This window comes from Crinia signifera, chromosome 2 (genome assembly GCF_055691185.1).
Source record: "Crinia signifera chromosome 2, ASM5569118v1, whole genome shotgun sequence".
NCBI classification, from domain to species: Eukaryota; Metazoa; Chordata; class Amphibia; order Anura; family Myobatrachidae; genus Crinia; species Crinia signifera.
The window spans coordinates 337,495,869-337,521,550 of record NC_139218.1 but is presented as its reverse complement, the minus strand read 5'-3'; the positions used below and the strand labels follow the sequence as shown (position 1 = coordinate 337,521,550).

Here is a 25,682-nt window from a genome sequence, read left to right as displayed (position 1 = left end):
CTCCCTCTCTCTGTTCCTTATGCTTTTATCCTTCTCTCTGACACATTCTCTACTTACCTGACATTGTCTCTCTCTTCCCCTCCCTGAAACTGTCTCTAACTCTCTTTTACTGACACTGTCTCTCCCCCCACTTTGTCTGTCTCTCTCTCCCTGACACTGTTCCTCTAATTTTTCTACCACCCCATCTTTCTTTCCATGACACCCACTCTATTCCTCTCTCTCTCTCTCTCTCTCTCTCTCTTTTGCTCCCTTAAGGGGCGTTGTAGCAGGGGGCCCCTTTTAATATTTTGCTATGGGGACCGTGAAATTCTAGTTACGCCCTCGTGATAATTAAATGTATATATATTTCTGTGTGTAAAAAGTACCTGTGATGCACATTTCTTGTTAAGGCTAATATTCTGAGGACAGGGCTGCGTGGAAATATATATATATATATATATTAGTCAAGGGCCCCACTGTTCTACCATGCCCAGGGGCCCCTAATGCTCTTAAGATGGCCCTGGCTTCTGAGCAGTGCCGCATGCACACAGTAGCACTGGCTGGAGCGGGTATTGGCTGCGGCGCAGTCCCCCATATACACAATCTCTCCGAATCCATTCCCCGGCCTGCCCACACACTTACTTCATGCGCGCTGCTGCGGCATGAAGTAAGGGGTAGGGAAAAGTGAATTATACATATATAGGGTGCGTGGTATGGGGTAGGGACATTAAATATTTAAGGATTGTATAGTATGTTCATATGTAAGATGTGGCAGATTAACGGCCCCCATACACTATCTAATTTGGGCCCGATTTCATGAGAAATTGGGCCAAATAGCATGTGTCTGACGTCCGATCGGATCAGACCTGGAGATCATTTGTGCTGCACATATGATCTCCATGTTGGACCCCCTTTCCAACAGCAGAAAACGGGGATTCCATTTGATACATTGCACGTGATGTGCCCGACACTTATGTGGCTATAATAAGGCATGTGTTCTTCTAATGTGGAATTGGCATTACAGTGTGTGGTATAATGTGCAATGGGATTTATGGTGTGTGACATATGATGTAATGGGCATTACAGCATTTGGCATACTATGTAATGGGCATTACGGTGTTTGGTATAATGTGTAATAGGCATTACGGAGTGTGGCATAAAGTTTCATAGGCATTATGGATTGTGACCTAATGTGTAATGGGCATTACGGAGTGTGGCATAATGTGTAATGGGCATTATGATGTAAATTTTTGTCCCTGTTCTACTGTGTGTATATGGGGGGGGGGGGGGGGGAGAGAGACTCATTCTGAAATCCATATGTATAGATAAGTCACCATCTGTTCACTTTGTATTGATGCCCAGTAGGCAGTGATAGACACGCCCAGTAGGTGGTGATAGACACGCCCAGTAGGTGGTGATAGACATGCCCCTCCAATGGTGCACCCCCTAATAAAATGGGCTGCGCACGCCTATGAATGTCCTATTAAAAGTACATTAAAAGATGACTTGCTTAATATTAGTAATCATCTGTAATTTTGATGTGAAGCCATTAATTACTTACTCAGAAGGATAGATTTGTCAGATAATATCAGTGAAGGTTAGAACCTTATATATTTGTTAATATAATTTGTATATAAATTGGTGGTTTTCATTGAACAAACCATTATTATACCTTTACAATGTAATCTTTGTACAATAAGGGGCTGAGAGGGATATTTAATAAACATAATTATCTCATAAATGCTGCAGTATGTGATATTTATGTTTTCTGGCTATGGACATAAGTTTGTTTAACTAAATATCTATTCTACAGTGTCAATTGCAGTCAGTAGCGTCGAGGGGTGGGGGGTTGTGGGTACTTTTTACGCGGGCTGGGATTGCTGAGGGGGGGGGGGGGCAGGTCCCACTCCCTGTTACAGGGATCCAGGCAGCGGGGAGAGAGATGACAGGCTGTTGCCATAACACAGCTTCTCTCCACAGCTCAGCACACGCTGCTCAGTGCTAAGCTGGAGAGAGAGACAGCTGCAACAGCCTGTAATCTCTCTCCCTCTGTGTGTGCGATCAGGATAACGCACAAATTTTTTTTTTTTTTTCTCAGAGCCCACGCAGCTCCATTTTACCGAGGCCCGGTCAACCTGTCGGAGAGCTTCATTACAGCACAGTCCAAAACTCAAACTGGGGAACCACACCAACTACCAGTGAGTCCCGGACAGCAAAGTTTGGCAGCGTTTCAGGTGTGCAGTCTCCTTCTCCCTGCTGCTTATTTGGGTATTATGACCACAGCATTTTCTCATCTGTGTCCTGTAATGCTATGTACTGTAAGTTGTTGTGAACCATTTGTGGTGCCATGTAAATCAAGGAAATTATTTATTATTATTATTATTATTATTATTAATAATAATAATAATAATAATAATAATATTAGATTGATTTGTGCAGTGCTGATCAATCAAAATGTCCTATGGGACTGAACTAAAGAACTAATTTGTGAGCGAGAAGAGAAAGGGGCGGGAGAAAGTTCTGTATAAAAGACAAAGAAAATGGAAGAGCAGTAAATGAACATTGTAAAGTAAACATTGATCCGATCATTGATTTTTGCCCTCAGCCAACCATGTGAAGCAAAATCAGACAAAAATTCCTTTCATTTAAGCTGACTCTGAAGCTATCTCAGTGAAGTCTTCAAAGAACAAGAGACTGACTAATACTGTAGAGCAGCTGCTCCCATTAACCCTCCTTCTTACTGTAACCATCATTAGCCAGGTGTAAGGAGGACAACTCTGACCGCTGTGAATGCCGGGCTAGCCACCTTTGCCAGAGCAGATCTGACAAAGAGCTTACTTTAATAGGTATTGAGATCATTACAGTGGGAAATAGAAATTGTATAGAAAAGAATTACTACATGCCTTCCAACCCTGCCAGCATCCTTGAATATAAAAGTGGTGAACACAAATGGTCTTATTAGAGAGGAATAAAGGAAAGCACAATTAGTTCAGTTTAACAAAGTGGGTTCATTTACCTGAGATAAACTAATGCTGCTTTCAGACCGCAAAACTGGCTTTGTCCAGGATTTTTAAAAACGTTTCTAAAAACGGGTCTGCCAGCTAAAACCCCTTTCACACGGCATGTCTTTAAACGGTATTTCAGTGCAGTTTTTGTCCATAAACGGTATTTCAAAGCAGTTTTTGTTCCTTCACAACACTGAACCCGTTTTAACCCATAGAAAACAGTGGATGAAAAAAAACGGGTCTGAAACGGGTAGGACCCTGCTTTATTACCACTTAGAAATACCAGTTCAATAGAACCGGTAAATTCACTCTGCACCTTTCAGACTGCACAAATGACCGTTTTCAAACGTTAAAAAAACGGCAAAATAACGGGTAAAAAGTGCGGTCTGAAAGGAGCATAAGGTAAATTAACCCACTACATAAATATAAACCTCTAACCCTTTTAGAATATATACTTGTAGGTGGATTTACTGTCCATAAGATAATAAAAGAAAAAACAATAATATCAGCAGCAGAATGAGCAATGTTGATGTTTGTTGCCTTGTACTGGGAAAGTACTGGCTGTTACAGGAATGTGGGTAGGGAGAACCACTGTGTATCTGCTGCTACTAGAGATTATGTAGGGAGAACCACTGTGTATCTGCTGCTACTGGAAAGTACATAGGGAGAACTTGTGTGTCACTGCTGCTACTGAAGAGTACGTAGGGAGAACCACTGTGTATCTGCTGCTGCTGGAGAGTACGTAGGGAGAACCACTGTGTATCTGCTGCTACTAGAAAGTACGTAGGGAGAACTTGTGTGTAACTGCTGCTTCTGGAGAGTATGTAAACATAGAAACATAGAAACATAGAATTTGACGGCAGATAAGAACCACTTGGCCCATCTAGTCTGCCCCTTTTTTTAAACATGTTACCTCAAACCATATTTGATCCTTATTTTTTTGTAAGGATATCAATATGCTTATCCCAAGCATGTTTAAATTGTACTACTGTATTTGCATCTACCACCTCTGTTGGGAGGCTATTCCACTTATCTACTACTCTTTCTGTGAAAAAATTCTTCCTCGCATTTCCCCTGAATCTTCCTCCCTCTAGTTTCAGTGCATGTCCTCGTGTTCTGTTGCTCCTCTTCCTGTGAAGAATGTCTCCCACCTGTACCTTGTTAAAGCCCTTGATATATTTGAAAGTTTCTATCATGTCCCCCCTTTCCCTTCTCTGCTCTAAAGTATACATATTAAGATCTTTTAGTCTTTCCTGGTACGTTTTGTGATGTAGGCCATGCACCATTTTAGTTGCTCTTCTTTGTACAATCTCTAATGTATTTATATCCTTCTGGAGATATGGCCTCCAGAACTGAACACAATACTCTAGGTGAGGTCGTACCAATGACCTATACAGTGGCATTATTACTTCTTTCGGTACTCTTTACCTAGATGGGCGCCCGTCGCGGGCATCGCGGGTACATTTATGTCTGGCCGCGACGCGACCGACGCGATGCCCGCGATTTCCCATTGAAACCAATGTTAAACATGGAAATCGTGTCGGTCGCGTCGCGGCCGGCTATAAATGTACCCGCGATGCCCGCGACGCGATGCTCCCGATTTACCATAGGAATCAATGTTAAAACGCACGATGGACCCGATTTTACTGTTAAATGGCTCAATCCACCCGATTTGGCCATAGGAATCAATGTAAAATGGGCCACAGAGCCCATTAACCCTTAAATGTCCCCCCAAATTTTTAACGCCACCCCACGATCCACGCCAACCCGAAGCGTGGCGAGCGCAGCGAGCCCGCGAGGGGCGGTGGTACGCGTCCTCCGACCTTTTCATGCCCTACTATCCACTAGGGCGTGGTGTGAGAATATAATAGTGTGGCGAGCGCAGCGAGCCACCAAGCCCGAAGCGTGGCGAGTGCAGCGAGCCCCGCGAGGGGACGCGGATACCTTCACAGTTATGCGCGTCCCCTCGCGGGCTTCACAGGTGTCCGTGGCGAGGCGGACACCTGTGAAGCCCGCGAGGGGACGCGTCTACCTGTGAAGGTATCCGGCTGCGCTCGCCACGCTTCGGGCTCGGTGGCTCGCTGCGCTCGCCACACTATTATATTCTCACACCACGCCCTAGTGGATAGTAGGGCATGAAAAGGTCGGAGGACGCGTACCGCCGCCCCTCGCGGGCTCGCTGCGCTCGCCACGCTTCGGGTTGGCGTGGATCGTGGGGTGGCGTTAAAAATTTGGGGGGACATTTAAGGGTTAATTTGGCCTATTTGGCCCCAAATCGGGTCCATTGAGGCATTTAACAGTAAAATCGCGGTCAAACAGCCGTTTTAACATTGTTCCCTATGGGAAAATCGCGGTCATCGCGGGCATCGCGGGCATCGCGGCCATCCCGATTTACCCGCGATGCCCGCGATTTTTACCCCCGACGCCCGCGATTTCAATCGCTGGCGCCCAACTAAGTAAAGAGTACCCTTCTTTCTTTCTACTGCTGATACCTCTCCCTATGCAACCAAGCATCTGACTTGCCTTCTTCATTGCTTTGTTACATTGCCTACCTGCTTTTAAGTACCCTGAAATAGTGACACCTAGATCCCTCTCTTCCTCAGTAGTTTCCATTATAGTGTCATTTATACTATATTGAGTCTTTGGATTTCTGAGACCCAAGTGCATGATTTTGCATTTTTTGGCATTAAACTGTAGTTGCCATTCTCTTGACCATTTCTCTAATCTGCCTAGATCCTCAATCATTTGTTTTACCCCTCCTGGTGTGTCTACCCTGTTGCATACCTTTGTGTCATCTGCAAAAAGGCACATTTTACCCTCAATTCCATTTGCAATATCACCAATAAAGATATTAAAAAGCACCGGTCCAAGTACAGATCCCTGGGGTACTCCACTTGTAACCTTTCCCTCCTTTGACTGTACTCCGTTTACTACAACTCTCTGTTTTCTGTCCTGCAACCACGCTCTTATCTATTCAACTATCTTAGAATCCAATCCCAAGCTTTCAAGTTTATTTAACAGTCTGCGATGTGGGACAGTGTCAAAAGCTTTACTAAAGTCTAGATAAGCTACATCTACAGCTTATCCCTACAGACTATGTAGGGAGAACCACTGTGTATCTGCTGCTACTGGAGCACCTGTGTATCTGTTGCTACTGGAGAGCACGTGGGGAGAACTTCTGAGTAACTGTTGCTACTGGAGAGCATGTAGGGGGAACCACTGTGTATCTGCTGCTACTGGAGAGTACATAGGGAGAACCACTGTGTATCTGCTGCTACTGGAGAGAACGTATGGAGAACCACTGTGTAACTGCTGCTACTGGAGTGTAGTAGGGAAAACCACTGTGTATCTGCTGCTACTAGAGAGTACATAGGGAGAACCACCGTGCATCTGCTGCTACTGGAAAGTACGTAGGGAGAACTTGTGTGTATCTGCTGCTACTGGAGAGCATGAAGGGAGAACCACTGTAAATCTGCTGCTACTGGAGGGTACGTAGGGAGAACCACTGTGTATCTGCTGGTACTGGAGAGTACCTGGGGGGAGAACCACTGTGTATCTACTGCTACTGGAGAGTACGTAGGGAGAACCGCTGTGTATCTGCTGCTACCGGAGAGCACGTAGGGAGAACCACTGTGTATCTGCTGCTACCAGAGAGTACTTGGGGGGAGAACCACTGTGTATCTACTGCTACTGAAGAGTATGTAGGGAGAACCACTGTGTATCTACTGCTACTGGAGAGTATGTAGGGAGAACCACTGTGTATCTGCTGCTACTAGAGAATACGTAGGGAGAACCGCTGTGTATCTGCTGCTACCGGAGAGTACATAGGGAGAACCACTGTGTATCTGCTGCTACCGGAGAGTACCTGGGGGGAGAACCACTGTGTATCTGCTGCTACTAGAGAATACTTAGGAGAACTACTGTGTATCTGCATATCTACATTTTTATATATTCATTTTAATTGCTAGATCACTAAGCTGAAGAGGAATACTGAAGTCATATCTCATCTCACCACAAGTTCTTTAAAAAGGTACAGTAAGGGCCTTATTCAGAAGTGCATGCAGTTGTAATGCACACCTGTGATTTCATACACAGCGGACTTCCAAAATATGCTAAGAACTGCGTACCTAGATATAGCAATAGGGTCCCCAATACTCGGAGAAGCCTTGACGTATGGTTTGGGGGCTTACCCATGTATTTGCAAATATATGTAACCAAGATCTCTGAATCCTACTACCATATGGTTTTAAAATATGGTTACTGATATTTGCATGTTATGGCAGGCCCATAAAACGGTCCCATGATGCCCGCGTTTTGGCCACCATCGTTAGCTACCCACAGGCGGCTGGAGTTGCGATGAGCACCCCGGGGGGGTAGCGGCGAAGGTGATGAGTGCCGGGGGGGGGGGGCGGCTGTCGGCGATAGTGATGTGCGTCCGGGGGGGGGGGGGGAGATTAGGGGGACGGCGCACCTGGGGCGGCTTCCTCCCGGCGTCCAGTGTCCCTGTATCCACCGCTCCGGCGGGGATCTTACATCAGGCAGCGGGAAGTGCTGTGCGCGCATGCGCAGCAGCCCTCCCGCGGCCATATTTGATTTGGGCAAAGTGCTGCGGCCGCATCCAGCAGCCCAGCCAGCCCAGGGGCGAGCGCTGCCGGACCCTTTTTTAAGAGTTTTGGGCCGGCCCACCGGGAAATGGCCCGGTTTCCCGGTGGGCCAATCAGCCCCTGCCTACCCAAAACGCTGACTACATGTCAATCACTTTGGGAATACATCCTCTGGACATGAGGCATCACTAATCCATCGCCCTACATGCACATTACAGCCTTGGTGCAAAACATTATACCACTGTGTCTACAATCAGCACTGCACCCACCTCTGAATTAGGCCCTGTATGATTTTATTGGGGCAGAACAAGTAATGCATAGAATTAGCAATACACAAAGCAGTATGAGAGCACGCACCTGGAGAGGACTGGTCACCACTCAGGACGAGAGTTGCAGGAGTGGGTCTACGTCTGCGAATCTATTAAAATACAAAAAAGAGGAGTATAAATCCTGTATACTGTATTTGCAGCACATAATAGAATACAAATGCATTAGGTTGTATATATATAGTATTTGTTTTTGTTAAAATGTTGAACTAATGAGTGATCAAAAACACTATCACAAATTAACTGACTGCTGTATTTACAAGAATGTTGCAATTAAATTATGCAGTGGTAATTTTGATTTCCTGCCATTGCTAACAATACTGTGATCTTGTCATTTTACTGCACAGTCATTTTTTGGGTACTTGTGTAATAGCACAGCGCACGGCTACGTTTTCAGCGTAGGTTAAGCTACGCTGTCAGCATAGCCCAACGGCTGCCTAGCGTAGTTAGCGCTGTGACTCCGTGGCAGGCCAACGGCTGCCTAGCGTACTTAGCGTAGTGACTCAGCGGCAGCCCGGCTCTGTCCCTGGCATCCATGGCTCTGTCCCCGGCGTCCATGGCAAGCCTAGTGAGCGCCTCTCACACATCGCCGGAAAACCACCAGATCCCCTGCGCTGGCGGATGTCGGTAGAGAGGGGATGATGCGGATGTCGGCGCAGAGACGCTACAGCTGTCTGAGACCCTCCTGCATCTCAGTAATTATTGCGGCAGGGTACGGCAACCTTGCCCCTGTCTGCTTCAGGGAGACGGGGTTAGGGGGTTCGGTAGCATGTGCGCCTCCTGCACAAAGTGGGTTATTCCGACGCAAGTGCGTCTCATGCACAATAAAGGAGGCATTTGCCAGTGCTCCATGATACATACTGGCAAATGCCTCCATTTGAAACCCACACTATCCATGCTTGCCTGAAGCGTGTCGAGCGAAGCGAGCCCCGCGAGGGGGTGCGTTACGCGTCCTCCCAACCTTTTCATACCCCCACTATACACGTCGGCGTGAAGTTGATTTTATAAAGTGTGGCGAGCACAGTGAGCCCCGCGAGGGGACGCGGAATACATGTAAAGTAATCCGCTGCGCTCGCCACACTTCAGGCTCGGTGGCTCCAATGCCGATGTGGATAGTGGAGGTATGAAAAGGTCGGGAGGAAACGTAACGTGTCCCCTCACGGGGCTCACTGCGCTAGCCACGCTTCGGGCTGGTGTGGATAGTCGGGGTGTTTCAGGAACACATTCACACCTGCCATATCTGACAGGGACGCTGACTACGCTAAGCTGCCGCAGGAACACTACGCTACTTTTGACTGACTACGTTGACTACGCTGGCCGTGCGAACACTACGCTGATTCTGACAGGGACGCTACACTATGTAACAGGCGCCGTGCTATTACACAAGTACCCATTTTTGCACCAGACGTTGTGTGTATGACATCATAATCCTCCTGTAGAGTGATCGGCACCTCACATCGTTACTTTGGAGGATTCGGCTAATTCTAATATCCGTGGCTTTCTGCTTGATTCCTTTTCCCTCCTCACCATGACACTAGGGAATATATTTACTAAAGGCTTTTGGAAGTGTCCATGGCAACCAGATTCTAGCTATTATCTTCTAGGAGGTGCTAGATAAATGATACATAGAATCTGTTTGGTTGTATAGATTCTATGTGCAATGAAATTAGATTCCTGGGGGTAATGGACAGTTGCGCTGCCGAGACACAGCCGGGTATCCATATAGATTCGTATGCATGCCCAGCTGGGTCTGTGCAGCGTGACCATCCATTACCCCCAGGAATTAAATTTTTACCCCATTTGGGGTAATATACCCCTGTTCCCTGACCACTGCTCTATGTGATTGTATCATACTAGACCTGATGTATTTATCACACACATCATCGCTGTCTTTAAATAACCCCAGCTGTTAGACAGCCTCATCCTCTTCCCACAGATATTACCAAGGCCAGAAGCCCAGGTATGTAGCCAAGCAGGGCTGCCAATAGGGGGGTGCTGTGGGTACAGCTGTCCCGGGCCCGGCCTGTGGAAGGGCCCAGGCATCTCATTTTGCCAACAACAACCTACTGCCTCTGCTGAGCTGCACTCAGTGGCCCTTATTCAGATCGGTGCGGCCGGAGCCGCATACGGTGCTCCGGCCGCACCAACCAATCCCCGCCTACTATACGGATCGCCACGGCCGTCCGTACACGGACGGCTGGCGATCCGCATGAAAATGGTGGGGCGTACGCCTCCACCATGGTGGGAGCTGCCCCCTGCATTCGATGGTCGGCGACCATCGAAGGCAGGGCCGCACGCCCCACCAGCTCCCGCAAGCTGAGACCACACGGACAATCGTCCGTGTGAAAGCTTGTTTGGGGGCTGAGAGCTGACATCCGGCGATGTCAGCTTTCCGCCCCCATCACTGGCGTCATAGCCTCATTACCATGCATACGCCCCGCGTTTGCATGGGAACGCCCATGAAACGCGGGGCGTATGCATAGGGAAATGAGGGTATGAAGCCCCTCACGCCCCTATACGCCCCCTTTGCGGCGGCGAAACTTTATGTGCGGCGATTTCGGCTGCACATGCGCAGATTGACCTCTGCGCATGTGCAGACTGAAAACATCGGCGGTACGGCCGCACGCGGGCCGTACCGCTCGATTCAGAATAAGGGCCAGTGTGCTGAGCAAAGCAGGTCCCGGACTGCATGCTTATTCAACCCAGGACACCGGCGGACAATTAAAATGCTGCATCGGCTTTTGAGCCAATCAGACCTCCCATATTGGCAGCCAATCAGAGCAGCTGCCGGTATGGAAGCTCTGATTGGCTCACCAGCCAGTGCTGCATTTTAATTGGCCGCTGGCATCCTGAGTTGAAGAAGCCTGCGCTTCGGGACCTCCGGGCTGCAGCTTAGCGGAAGAGGGGATGGGGGAGCAGGAGCTGTGTTACGGTAATGGTGTGTGCACACGGGGGCGATATGGCTTCCGATGTGGTCGATATAGTGCACATCGGAAGCCATATCGCAAGCCAATTGTGTACTTTGTAGGGCTTGCAAGCACGATGCGCGCTCCAGAGTGAGTGCAAATCGGCAGCGACATAGTGAGGGCAGCCAAGACTATATAGTGCAGATCTGCACTATATAGTCTCTGTGCCTTTATACTTACATAGCTCCGGCGGCCAGAGGGGCTTCTCCTGGGGCTGCAGGGCTGATGCGCAGTGACCCGGAAGTCCGCTGTATAGACTTCCGGGTCACTGCGGAGGTCTGTTGGTGTCCACTGATGTATGCGGCGGGGGGAAGCTGTTCCTGTGCCGCGGCCCCTGCCATCTGTGCCCCTGTCTCCTGTGACAGGTATCGGTGCTGCCCTCTTCATGCTGTGCGATGCGAGTCCCGAAGCGATCAGATCGCATCGGGACTCGCATCGCACGGCATGTCGACCGTGTGTACACACCATAAGTCAAGTGAAGAGGGCGGGGTGGGGGCTGGACTGGAAATGAGTCCCGGGCCACAAAATTCCTGATGGCAGCCCTGTAGCCAAGCACTTCGCCCAACATAATTGTGTTCAGTGCCATGTTACTAAGTACACATCACCCTCTAGCTGACAGCCCATGTTCCATGACCATGCCAATCAGGGAAATATATCAAATCTAACGAGGGAAGAACTTTCCGACAGCAACCAATCAGCAAATTGTACTTGATACAGTAAATACAAGCACAAAGACCATTGGTTTCTTTGGGCAACTTTTTAAATATGTCAACAAGGAGGACAATCACTAACAAATGCTCCAGAAGCTTATTGAATACTGTCAGAAAAAATTCACTCGGCTATGTGAGCGGGATGATGTTAACATCACGATGGTTAGGATGCCCGTGGACAGAAGACTGGCACTGGAATCCCAATGCCGCTTAGAATTCCGAAACCAGAATCACGACAATCGACATTTCAAATGCAAGGAAAAGGGTAAGGATTACGATCATTATGAAGAACAGTTGGGATTCTCATGGATAGGTTTCCAATGCTAAGCTAAGTAAGACAATATTAATAATAAATATTATGTGGGGTACCACACAAAAAAGTTGAGTGTGTAAAAATAAGAAATAATAGTGAAAAACTGTGAGGCACACTATAGATTGCGTGCTCAGATACTGTATGTAACATGCGGATTAACCGCAGCCCCCTTCGAGACCCCTGTGTGCTATGCTATGGGAGAGTGACATCTCTAATGTTCTGTGAGTCATTTACCAATCACTGAAGCTAAAAAAAAATTAGTAATTGAGCCCAGAAATAAAATAATTGCATTGCAATTGAGCGATACTATATTAAGAAGCTGATCCGAACTTCTAAAACAATGATCTCACTCTTACAAACTGGAAGTCACAAGTGTTAAATAATTCAGTGCAGTGATTTCATTTGAATTAAATCACACCACATTTGGATTTGTCATATTCTAAACAACAGTTATGAGAAAAGCAGTACATTAGGTTGTAATTCACTTATTTCTAAGTGATGCTTTAAAGTTTATGATGCTTTTAATATTAAACTGCAGGATTATACACTCTGGACCCGATGCAGTTGGATGGATTTTTGCTCCAAATGTTGGGAATTTTTTTTACACATAATAAAGCCTATTTACAGATGGAACCGCTCTCAGTGCATATCTCTAGCGCTAGCGGGGGTGGCAGACGGGGATGTGCGAGTGTCTCACGCATTTGCACATCCCATCGATGAGAATGGGGGGCGCAAGCACTCGTGTGCGTGCTCCCATTCTGGCAGACGAGGTGGGGGCGGTGCAGACTGGCGGCTGACGATCACATCACCGGGAGCCGTTCTAACAAGAGCGGTTCCACCTGTACATGCAAATGCTGAGACCAATGCATTTTACATTGTGTACATCTCTAAAGAACTAGCCTACTGTATATGTCAGGTTAATGCCAGGAATAACAAGTGTAGTGTAGAGAAAGCATAGCAATATGGCTGAGCAATTTATTTTATTTACAGTTTCTTATATAGCGCAGCATATTCCGTTGCAATTTACAATTGGAAACAGTGATAAACAAACTGGGTAGAAACAAACAGACATAGAGGTAGGAGGGCCCTGCTCACAAGCTATAGCATTGTTAGTAGTAACTGTAAACAAGGGCATACCTACCATAGGTGTACAAAGCGCACCTACCATTGGGCCAAGAGATGAGAAGGGGCCTCCTTCCCTTACAAACTGTTGCATTGGTGCCTGCAATATATCTAGGTATGCTCATTGAAATGTGGCACAACATGAAGTGGAGGTACTGTAGTGTGACATAATATGAACTGGGGCACTGCAATGTAGCTAAATATAAACCGGGGACAATGTATGTTATACTGTGAATTCGGGGTACTGTGTTGCATAATGTGCAATGGCACTGACTTTCAGTGTGAACTCGGGCACCACTAAGGGACAGTAATCAAGGCACTACTATGGTTCAGAAAATGAACCAGGGCACTACTGTTGGGCATAACAGTAACAACTGCTACGGAAAGTTGTCTCTCTAAAAAAACATTTGGAAAAGGGCCCCATAAAAATCTATGGGATCCACAAAGTCCAAGACTGTAAATGTATGCGGCCATCCACTTTGCAAACAGGAAATGCCAGTTATGATGAAAGTTTTGTATACTGTACATACCAACATTCCAGAAACCTGAATCAAGAAAGTAGGAGCACATGCTAAACGGTGGCACTTCCAGCCCGTTACTCCTTTTTGTTATTTGCATATTTTTGCTTAATGGTCTTGGCATGGTCTGCTAATGGTATAAAAAAATAATTGGTTTGTTTCCAGGGCCCTCAGATAGCAGTATACTCCTATAGGAAAATGCTTTATTTTTTAAATATTTTTTCTTCTTCTCAAAAGTATTAAAATATTTAATATTTGTTTACTAATTATATGATTTTTTTTTTTATCTTAATTTTAATGCTAGTTAATCACTCTCTGGAATTAACTGGAGTCTCCAGAATTTGAAGTTTGTGCAAGGGTGACGTGATCATGATGATGTTATAGCAGTACTATGCGCTGGCAATTCGTGTTTCTTGTCAAATTAAGTTCTAAGTAACTATTGCCGACTTTGTGCTGAAAGCCGCTCAAAACAGAAAGTTTGAGCGTCTTTCAGCTCAAAGTCGCCCAGTGTGTTTCCCCTGGCGATGATCGTGATGCGAGCTCCTGGTATTACCAGCAGATGAGCGGCTTTGGGGACGGCTTTGCATAGCACTGTGCTATGGAAAGCCGTCCTCCCCCCTGCTGATGGCGCCGAGCAGGGGGAAAGTCACTCAGTGTGTACGCACTGAGCGGCTTTTCCCCCAGCGATGATACCGATCATCGCTGTCCATACACGCTTGACAAAGTCGCTCAGTGTGTATGGACCTTAAATGTGAAAGTCACACTCACAGTGTAAAATGTATGAGAATACAAACATGAATCCAAAGTACAAATTCATTTTAATTACAGTCAAATTAAAAAAAGAGACATCTGTTTTTTCTCCCTGTAGTCAAAATGAAAATTCAATAAACAGATGCAACTTCATTTTTTATATTAGCCATACTAATGAATGACGTTCTATCAGTGAGAGGGGTCAATCTACATTCAGCCAATCAGAAGCAGCTACTGTAGCAACTGGTTCCAACTGCCATCATCCTTATTGTGCGTATTCACACCATATTTCCAGTACCAGCAAAATATACCATTCCTGACATACAGTATGCCTCTGTGCCCATAGAGTAAATGTAGTAGGGTCTGAGTGTGGTGCCTCAGAGGCAATGGGCATCTTTCTACTGCAATTGCCATATCAGCCTCTATATAAATGATAATCATTCACAAGGCAAAACCACCTCACCTGAAGTCCAGCATGTCCGGCAGCTCGGACCCTAATAGATTTACATCTAAGTTCTAGTCTAGCTCAGCTGCAAACTCTGCCTACATTTCCCAACAGTGTCCCCATTAATGAGCTACAAGTGTTAAGGTGGCAATACACTTGTGTGACTTCTGAGGGTTCAAGTCGCACGGGATCCACCTCGTATGCAGTCATTTTGCACCCAATGTATCGTATGCTATCTCAGACAAGTCTGCCTGGATTGGCTGGCGATGAAACAGATTTTACCTGCAGCTCGTGCAATCCTCAGGCTCCGATGTAATGAACACTGGACCGAGCATTGCATCAGAACTATAACCATACTTGTCTACTTTTGGAAACTAGTTTTAGGGAGATTATAGTTGGTAGTAGAATTTTGCAAAGCGCCCCATTGAGGGTGTGTGTGTCATGCTCCACCCAAAAGGCGCGACTTGTTGCATATATGGAGAGATTGTGAAAAGAGATTGTGAATGTGGCACCTAGAAGTGTGGGTGTGTAATTTAAAATATATCCAAAATGTAGATGAGCCCCAGGACAGTTAATAATAGATACTATACTTGGTAAAGTGCTGGAAAATGGTGCTGATGATTCAATGTAAATGTATCTGTCTCTCATTCCTTTTTCCCCCCAAAATGTAACAGTGTAATGTGGGCTAGGTGAAAGGAGGGAGATTGTTAGACTAATGAGGGAGAGAGGGAGATTGCTGCTGTTTCAGGGAGTCTCCTGTAGAATGCAGGAGGGCAGGCAACTATGACTGTAACCATTTGGACGCATCTAATGTGATTTATTGCCGCAATTCCATGAAAAGTGACCAAATCGCATGTGAATTGCCCTAGTGTATGGGCAGCTTTAGACGCATGTGCACACCTTGATAAACATTTCGTACGCAATCATTCATCAATCTTAAAATCTAATTCTATAAAACAATTTTTTTACATTTTGTGCAAGTTAATACTTAAGAAAAATATGTTCAAGCTTCCACACACACATAATAAGCCTAAAGTGCACAGCTTCTGTCATTTGCCTTGTGGATTGTAAATGGAGCAGTATATAACAAGAGCCATTTGTGCGATTGGAAACAAAATTATGTGTAGAAAACATAGGAAACTTTGAGGTACATTTACTACACAGAGTACTTTCACGCAGGAAGGAATGTGTTTTACAGATAAATGTATAAAAGATGTTTATTTATTGCTGGTAAACATTCCCACGTAATATCTAATGCATATCTGGCAACGCAATGCAATACAAGATGTGGTATTTGAAGCTGTGCTATTTCTAAAGGTAGGATTTTGACACTTGCTGATCCGGAATAAAATATTGCTGTTTAAATATGCATATTATTCCTCTCTCACATATATTTATAAACCTAGAATTCTGATTTAAATATGCATGTTTGCTTCCCTCATGGCAAGAGATCTGAAGCTTTGAATTCTGTTCCTGAGAGTAAATTATCAAATTATTATTCAATAGTACCATTTTGGGAACAATACATTTGCCTTCCGGTAATCAGTGTATAAACTGATTACCGTATATACAGTAAGGCCTGATTAAGCATCAGTTGTAATTGTGCAAATTTTTATAAAAATTACAACTACCAGCAGTATTCTGGGGGGGGGGGGGGGGGCACCAGGTACCTACCCGCAATGCGAAATTTTGCGTTTGCATCGCTAATGTGCAAGAACTTCGTTATATAGCAAATGCTCACACATTAAGGGTAACCCCCTGGCTGCGGGGCCTAGCTGCAAAGCCAGTCATTGAGGGGCCATTTTTTGGGGTCACAGTGGCTGCGTGTGATGTCACGCAGTAGCCCTCCCCGAACCAGTCTTCATTGTATGTACTGTGTCCAAAAACCGCTCTGTCGCTGCCTCCACCTGCCAACCGCTTTATCAAATCAACATGTTACCTGTCCACAATAAGTCATAGGCACATTCATGCAGCAGTAACTTTACTGCCATGTTGGTGCTTGAGTGGGGGGTTATGGGTAGAAAGATATCAGAAGCAAGTCCTGTCAACTTTCTGACCCACGACCATACACAAATTCTGGGTGATTCACAGCCTTGTGAGTCCACCAGTTGCCACCTGCACAGCCGCCCACCCCTCCCCCCCTTTGCACGGCGCAATTCCCCGCAGGCATGCAAATGGATGATTTGCATAATCATTCGATGGTCGCTGACCTTCTAATTATTTTTAAAGCGCTTGCAAATCTAAGACACCTCTTACATCTGCGAGTGCCTGTACGGGAAGTGGGCAGGCAGCTGACATCCGCTGACGGAAAATCACCATGAGTATTCCCAGCGTTTTCATGGGAACGCCCATGAAATGCTGGGCATTTCCATAGGCGAATCCCCCGACCCACAACCCAACGCCCCCTAGATGCACTGTTGTGTGCGAGTGCACAATTCGCCATGGCTGCTCGCACACAGCGGCTGCACGTGCGCATAACTGACTATGCACCTGCGCAGTCGTAAAACATCTCTCCCCTGCACAAACACGCAGGGGAGCGAATCAATACGAATAAGGCCCAAAGTTTCAGTGTTGGTTTTTCCAGTGCAGTATGTTTTTAATAGAAATTTGTAGCTTTTGTTTTATGGGTAAAAACATGGTAGATATAACTGTTTTTAAAAAATAGATAGAAAAGTTTGTTTTGCGCCAACATTGGAAATTCAAACTGACACTGATCTTCTAGCTAGGCCCTCAGGCATCCTTATTGCAGCTGAGTAAGGGCCACCAGGGTGATAAACATTCCTAATGCTAGATGAGAATCGCTAAATTATTACAGATTTCACCATGATGATAGGGAATGATATAAGCAGAGATCAGCAGACTATGTGGACATATTGAGTAACAATATTTAATTAACAGCTGGGAGACTATAGTAAAGACACTTAGCAATATAATCAAAGACACTGATTATACAAAATGAAGCAGAAAAGCCGTATTCTCCCTTCCTCTTTTCCAATGTCCTCAAAACCTTAAATTGAGGGAGATCAGAGCAGTATGTGCACAGGATAACAATATATTATCTGCTGTGGGCCTGATTCGTGTTTGTAAGAAAAGCAAAAAGAGGAAGTAACAAACCGTGCTGCCATGTACTGTATATAAAATAAAATAGAGGTTAAAAAAAAAGGCAGAATTGCTGGTTGCTGATGAAAATAAAGGTGCGTACACACGGGGCAATATGATCGCTGGCAATATATTGCTAGCAATATATTGCTCAGCAATCATATTGCCCCGTGTCCCGTTTTCATCTGCGACCAGAGATGGTCGCAGATGAAAATTTGGTACTTATGTATTATCTGGACTCCCATGTTAAATGCACCCCATTTTTTCATACCCCTACTATCCAACTATGCATGGAGTTGATTTTATATAGTGTGGCGAGCGCAGCGAGCCACCGTGCCCGAAGCGTGGTGAGCGCAGCGAGCCCCGCGAGGGGACTCGGTCTCATAAGAAAAACGGGAGCCCAGATATTACATAAGTACCGAAAATTTAAACACTGCTGGGTGAAGAGGCAGGGGATGTCGCTGGTCGGAGGAGCATGATCCTCCGACCAGCGACCATTCAGGGGCTGAAAATGGGAGCGCGCACCCGGCGATTTATCGCTGGTGCACACTCCAATCACTGGCAATATGGTCGCTCAGCGACCATATTCCCAGCGATTTCAGCCCCTATCGCCCCCGTGTGTACACAGCATTAGACATATGGTTGCTGTGCAAGATATTGCTGAGATATTAAGACAAAATTGCTGAGCAACCAAATTGCACAGTGTGTACACAGCCTAAAGCTGGGGATATGGTCGCCATGTACTCCTGCGATCAGTTGTTTCCCCCAGCAGAGAGTCTCCTTTTTATCAGTGACCATCTCTGGTCGCTAATGAAAACGGGACACAGCAATATTTTGCTCCGTGTGTATCGAGCTTTAAGCTTGTTTTGTTTTGTGGGCTGTAAAGGTAAATGTAAAGTACTAAATCCTATTGGGAGAAAAGTGCTATATAAATATTATTATATAAGTTTCTTATATAACGCAGCAGATTCTGTTGCGCTTTACAATAGTAGACAGTGATAAAACAAACTGGGTAACAACAGACAGACTTGGAGGTAAGAGACCCCTGCTGCAAGCTTACAATCTATAGGGACATAGGGGGGAAATACAAGGACAGGCACCAGTAATAGCATAGCAATCCCACCAAGTTACAAGTCCAGAATGGAAGCTATACAATACATAAGTGCCTCAGAGGGTTATACGTATGGAACTTAAATATGATAGGCTTGCCTGTAGAGGTGAGTTTTCAGGGAACACTTGAAAGTTTGGAGACTAGTGGAGAGTCTTATTGTGCGTGGAAGGGCATTCCATAGGATGGGAGCAGCCCGCTGAAAGTCCTGTAATAGTGAATGGTGATCCGTGCATCAGAGAGACGCAGATCTTGTGCAGAGCGGAGTGGTTGAGACGGGAGATATTTTGTGATTATTATTATTTTGGGAGGTATGATACGGCCTTTCGTGCAGTTGACAACTTATTGTATCAATTCATAAGAGTGTTTTCATTAAATTAATCTCTGTTGTAAATATATACAGTTACCAATGTGTTGCACTGAAATAGACCCTTCAGCTTTCAGTAGTACCTATAGTAATTGGCCACGCGCATTCGCATGGGTACGCCCAACATTTTCCTGGACGCATTCACCGTTTTTGTGGGTACTCCCAGGAAACGCTGGGCGTCCACATACGAACGCCCCCGTGCCCACCCCCCTGTTTGAACACCTCAGTGACTGGGTCTGCACAGCAGTCCTGAGAATATACACATGTGCAGAGCGCAAACATCGGTCAGGGGGCGATCAGATCAGAATCAGGCCCCTAGTACTTTACGTACGCAATTCCTGTAGCCTACAGTCCACTCAATTCAATGTAATTGATTAAATATTACGGTATATTAGTGGAAAACTAAAGCAATTGGTGCTCTGAAGAACAGGGCGTACATATTGTTTTTGCCAGCCTCTTATATAATATGTTATTCTGTACATTTCATAGTTTGTTTTCAAAATATGTATAATGGCATATCTGAAGTACTGTAAGCCGGGCCGCCTTGCCTGGTATTTATTGACATTGTGAAAAAATCCACCAGCCAGGTGCACTTCTAGGATAGAGAAAACAAATGCTGATTACATTAACATTAAGGATGTAACATATATGCACATCTTTTGATTCTCTAGAGCAGACTTTCCCAACCACGGTCCTCAAGGCACACCAACAGTGCAGGTTTTAGTGATATCCAGGCTTCAGCACAGATGGTTTAATCAGAATCACTCAGGTACTAATTAAGTCACCTGTGCTCAAGCCTGGATATCACTAAAACCTGCACTGTTGGTGTGCCTTGAGGACCGTGGTTGGGAATGCCTGCTCTAGAGCGTAACAACATGAACCTCACTACGGTACTTTGATATTAGAATTGCACAGTCAATTAAAACGAATTAGACTGAAATTAAATTAACCCCTCGAGCGCCAAGTGGATTTGTTAAAATAAGTGTTAAAATTGGCAAACATTTTTATTCATTATAATGACCTGTCATGTTTACCTTATATAGGAAATATTATCTTTTTTTACATAACAGTTATTATTTCAATTTATAAAACCAATGTGAGCGACGCTGGTATTTTTAGCAGATATTTTGAACATCTCTCTCAGAGTTGTTGGCACTCGAAGGGTTAACATCAGCAGCAACATGGGAGTTTGTTTCATTCAAAATATTTTTCGGTACTCTTTACCTAGAACGGCGCCCGTCGCGGGCATCGCGGGTACATTTATGGCTGCCCGCGACGCGACCGACGCGATTACCGCGATTTTCCCATTGAAAACCATGTTAAACCTGAAAAATCGCGTCGGTCGCGTCGCGGCCGGCCATAAATGTACCCGCGATGCCCGCGACGCGATGCTCCCGATTTCCCATAGAAATCAATGTTAAAAGGCAGATTGACCGCGATTTTACCGTTAAATGCCTCAATGCCCGCGATTTTTCCATAGGAAACAATGTTAAATGGGCCACAAAGCCCAAATAGTCCCCCTGAAGTCTTAAATGGCCCCCAAAATTTTTAACGCCACCCCACGATCAACGTGAACCCGAAGCGTGGCGAGCGCAGCGAGCCCGCGAGGGGCGGCGGTACGCGTCCTACGACCTTTTCATGCCCTACTATCCACGTCGGCGTGGAGTTGAGAATAGAATAGTGTGGCGAGCGCAGCGAGCCACCGAGCCCGAAGCGTGGCGAGCGCAGCGAGCCCCGCGAGGGGACGCGGATACCTTCACAGGTAAACGCGTCCCCTCGCGGGCTTCACAGGTGTCCGTGGCCACGCGGACACCTGTGAAGCCCGCGAGGGGACGCGTATAACTGTGAAGGTATCCGCGTCCCCTCGCGGGGCTCGCTGCGCTCGCCACGCTTCGGGCTCGGTGGCTCGCTGCGCTCGCCACACTATTCTATTCTCAACTCCACGCCGACGTGGATAGTAGGGCATGAAAAGGTCGTAGGACGCGTACCGCCGCCCCTCGCGGGCTCGCTGCGCTCGCCACGCTTCGGGTTCACGTTGATCGTGGGGTGGCGTTAAAAATTTTGGGGGCCATTTAAGAATTCAGGGGGACTATTAGGGCTCTGTGGCCCATTTAACATTGTTTCCTATGGAAAAATCGCGGGCATTGAGGCATTTAACGCTAAAATCGCGGTCAATCTGCCTTTTTAACATTGTTCCCTATGGGAAAATCGCGGTAATCGCGGGTACCCGATTTTGATGTACCCGCGATTTACCCGCGATTACCGCGATTACCGCGATTTTACCCGCGATCCCGCGATTTCAATCGTGGGCGCCGTTCTAGGTAAAGAGTACCTATTTTTCAAATAGATTCTAAACTTCATAAAGAGCCAGATTACTTAAAAGGTAAGTTCTTTTTTATTTAATAGCTTTTAAATAATATACTCCAAAGGTTCACCCGTACTTTGAAAGCGAAACCAGACTCTCCAATACTGTAGGTGGGAGAAGTGGACATGGAAAATGTGGCATCACTCAGCAGTGACGCAGTTCATCTCATCACCCATTAGGGGGCAGTATTAAATTGCATCATCCCTGCCTTACAGTAGCTTATTATTTATAGATCCATCCGCCTGACAGTATTGATATTACAGGTTGAGTCTCCTATATCCGAAATGCTTCAGAGTAATTTGGATCTTAGCTTTTTTGATATTTTGGCCTGATTCGTGTTTGTAAGAAAAGCAAAAAGAGGAAGTAACAAACCGTGCTGCCATGTATATAAAATAAAATAGAGGTTAAAAAAAAAGGCAGAATTGCTGGTTGCTATATGTCTTATATGGCTGCTGAGCAAGATATTGCTGAGATATTAAGACAAAATTGCTGAGCAACCAAATTGCACAGTGTGTACACAGCCTAAAGCTGGGGATATGGTCGCCATGTACTCCTGCGATCAGCTGTTTCCCCCAGCAGAGAGTCTCCTTTTTATCAGTGACCATCTCTGGTCGCTGATGAAAACGGGACACAGCAATATTTTGCTCCGTGTGTATCGAGCTTTAAGCTTGTTTTGTTTTGTGGGCTGTAAAGGTAAATGTAAAGTACTAAATCCTATTGGGAGAAAAGTGCTATATAAATATTATTATATAAGTTTCTTATATATCGCAGCAGATTCTGTTGCGCTTTACAATAGTAGACAGTGATAAAACAAACTGGGTTACAACAGACAGACTTGGAGGTAAGAGACCCCTGCTGCAAGTTTACAATCTATAGGGACATAGGAGGGAAACACAAGGACAGGCACCAGTAATAGCATAGCAGTCCCACCAAGTTGCAAGTCCAGAAGGGAAGCTATATAATACATAAGTGCCTCAGAGGGTTATACGTATGGAACTTAAATATGATAGGCTTGCCTGAAGAGGTGAGTTTTCAGGGAACACTTGAAAGTCTGGAGACTAGTGGAGAGTCTTATTGTGCGTGGAAGGGCATTCCATAGGGTGGGAGCAGCCCGCTGAAAGTCCTGTAATAGTGAATGGTGATCCGTGCATCAGAGAGACACAGATCTTGTGCAGAGCGGAGTGGTCGAGACGGGAGATATTTTGTGATTATTATTATTTTGGGAGGTATGATACGGCCTTTCGTGCAGTTGACAACTTATTGTATCAATTCATAAGAGTGTTTTCATTAAATGAATCTCTGTTGTAAATATATACAGTTACCAATGTGTTGTACTGAAATAGACCCTTCAGCTGTCAGTAGTACCTATAGTAATTGGCCACGCGCATTCGCATGGGTACGCCCAACATTTTCCAGGACGCATTCACCGTTTTTGTGGGTACTCCCAGCAAACGCTGGGCGTCCACATACGAACGCCCCCGTGCCCACCCCCCTGTTTGAACGCCTCAGTGACTGGGTCTGCACAGCAGTCCTGAGAATATACACATGTGCAGAGCGCAAACATCGGTCAGGGGGCGATCAGATCAGAATCAGGCCCCTAGTACTGTACGTACGCAATTCCTGTAGCCTACAGTCCACTCAATTCAATGTAATTGATTAAATATTACGGTATATTAGTGGAAAACTAAAGCAATTGGTGCTCTGAAGAACAGGACGTACATATTGTTTTTGACAGCCTCTTATATAATATGCTATTCTGTACATTTCATAGTTTGTTTTCAAAATGTGTATAATGGCATATCTGAAGTACTGTAAGCCGGGCCGCCTTGCCTGGTATTTATTGACATTGTGAATAAATCCATCAGCCAGGTGCACTTCTAGGATAGAGAAAACAAATGCTGATTACATTAACATTAAGGATGGAACATATACAGTATGTTACTGTATACATCCTTGCTGGCGGGTCGCCAGAACGTACGCGCTGGCGACCCGCCAGCAGCCTCGCCAGCGAGGAGACTGAGATGCGCGTGCGTCTCACGCGCACGCGCGTCTCAGTCTCCGTCGCTAGCGCGACGGAAACCCTGTCCGTCTCCGCCTCAGGGAGACGGACAGGGTTAGGGGGGGTTAGGGGGGGGTGCGGGCAGGCGGCGGGGACCCCGGGTTACCGCCGGCAAGCCGGCGGGGACCCGGGGGAACGGATCGAAGCGCCGTCGGAAGGGGACGCGCGCGCCGCTCGTGCGCGCGCGTCCCCTTCTCACCATCGCCATGGCGCTGGCGGGGGATGGCGGCTGGCGACGCCAGCGCCATCCCCTGCAAAGATGGGACCTGACCCATCTGTATGCACATTTTTTTTTGATTCTCTAGAGCAGGCTTTCCCAACCACGGTCCTCTCAGGCACACCAACAGCGCAGGTTTTAGTGATACCCAGGCTTCAGCACAGATGGTTTAATCAGAATCACTCAGGTACTAATTAAGTCACCTGTGCTCAAGCCTGGATATCACTAAAACCTGCACTGTTGGTGTGCCTTGAGGACCGTGGTTGGGAATGCCTGCTCTAGAGCGTAACAACATGAATCTCACTACTTTGATATTAGAATTGCACAGTCAATTAAAACTAATTAAACTGAAATTAAATTAACCCCTCGAGCGCCAAGTGGATTTGTTAAAATAAGTGTTAAAATTGGCAAACATTTTTATTCATTATAATGACCTGTCATGTTTACCTTATATAGGAAATATTATCTTTTTTTACATAACAGTTATTATTTGAAATTATATAACCAATGTGAGCGACGCTGGTATTTTTAGCAGATATTTTGAACATCTCTCTCAGAGTTGTTGGCACTCGAAGGGTTAACATCAGCAGCAACATGGGAGTTTGTTTCATTCAAAATATTTTTCAAATAGATTCTAAACTTCATAAAGAGCCAGATTACTTAGAAGGTAAGTTGTTTTTTATTTAATAGCTTTTAAAGAATATACTCCAAAGGTTCACCCGTACTTTGGCCCTTATTCTGGTTGGTGCGGTCAGAGCCGCACACGGGGCTCCGGCCGCACAAACCATTCCCCGCCCACCCTACGGATCGCCACGGCCGTCCGTACACGGACGGCTGGCGATCCGCATAAAAATGGTGGAGGCTACGCCTCCACCATGGTGGGAGCTGCCCCCTGCATTCGATGGTCGTCGACCATCGAAGGCAGGTCCGCACGCCGCGGCAGCTCCCGCAAGCTAAGACCACACGGACAATCGTCCGTGTGGTAGCTTGTATGGGGGCTGAAAGCTGACATCCGGCGACGTCAGCTTTCCGCCCCCATGAGTGGCGTCATGCCCTCATTACCATGCATACGCCCCGCGTTTGCATGGGAACGCCCATGAAACGCGGGGCGTACACATAGGGAAATGAGGGCATGATGCCTCTCACGCCCCTATCCGCCCCCTTTGCGGCGGACGAAATCCGTCTGCGGCGAAGGGGGCTGCACATGCGCAGATTCACCTCTGCGCATGTGCAGTGTTAAAACATCGGCGGTACGGCCGCACGCGGGCCGTACCGCACGAACTTGAATAAGGGCCATAGAAAGCGAAACCAGACTCTCCAATACTGTAGGTGGGAGAAGTGGACATGGAAAATGTGGCATCACTCAGCAGTGACGCAGTTCATCTCATCACCCATTAGGGGGCAGTATTATATTGCATCATCCCTGCCTTACAGTAGCTTATTATTTATAGATCCATCCGCCTGACAGTATTGATATTACAGGTTGAGTCTCCTATATCCGAAATGCTTCAGAGTAATTTGGATCTTAGCTTTTTTGATATTTTGGGATATTTACATTCCATAATGAGATTCCGTATAACGGGGAATATGCTCAAGTCTAACAGCAGAATGCATTTCTGTTTCATATAGTATACACCTTATACACATAGCCTGGGGATAATTATATCCAGTATTATTCATCATTTTGTGCATGAAACAATGGAGGTTATTCTGGTCGCTGCGTGTCCTT

At 46.1% G+C, this 25,682-nt stretch overlaps 1 protein-coding gene across 2 annotated transcripts in view; it reads right to left on the bottom strand.

Moving 5' to 3' along the window:
* PPP1R1A (protein phosphatase 1 regulatory inhibitor subunit 1A) overlaps positions 1-25,682 on the bottom strand; it is a 157,904-nt gene that overhangs the window by 46,763 nt on the left and 85,459 nt on the right. For both annotated transcript variants that reach the window (XM_083169520.1, XM_083169522.1), the window contains exon 2: positions 7,946-8,006. In XM_083169520.1, coding sequence (XP_083025646.1) covers positions 7,946-8,006 — 61 coding nt within the window. The remainder of the gene's footprint in view (positions 1-7,945; positions 8,007-25,682) is intronic.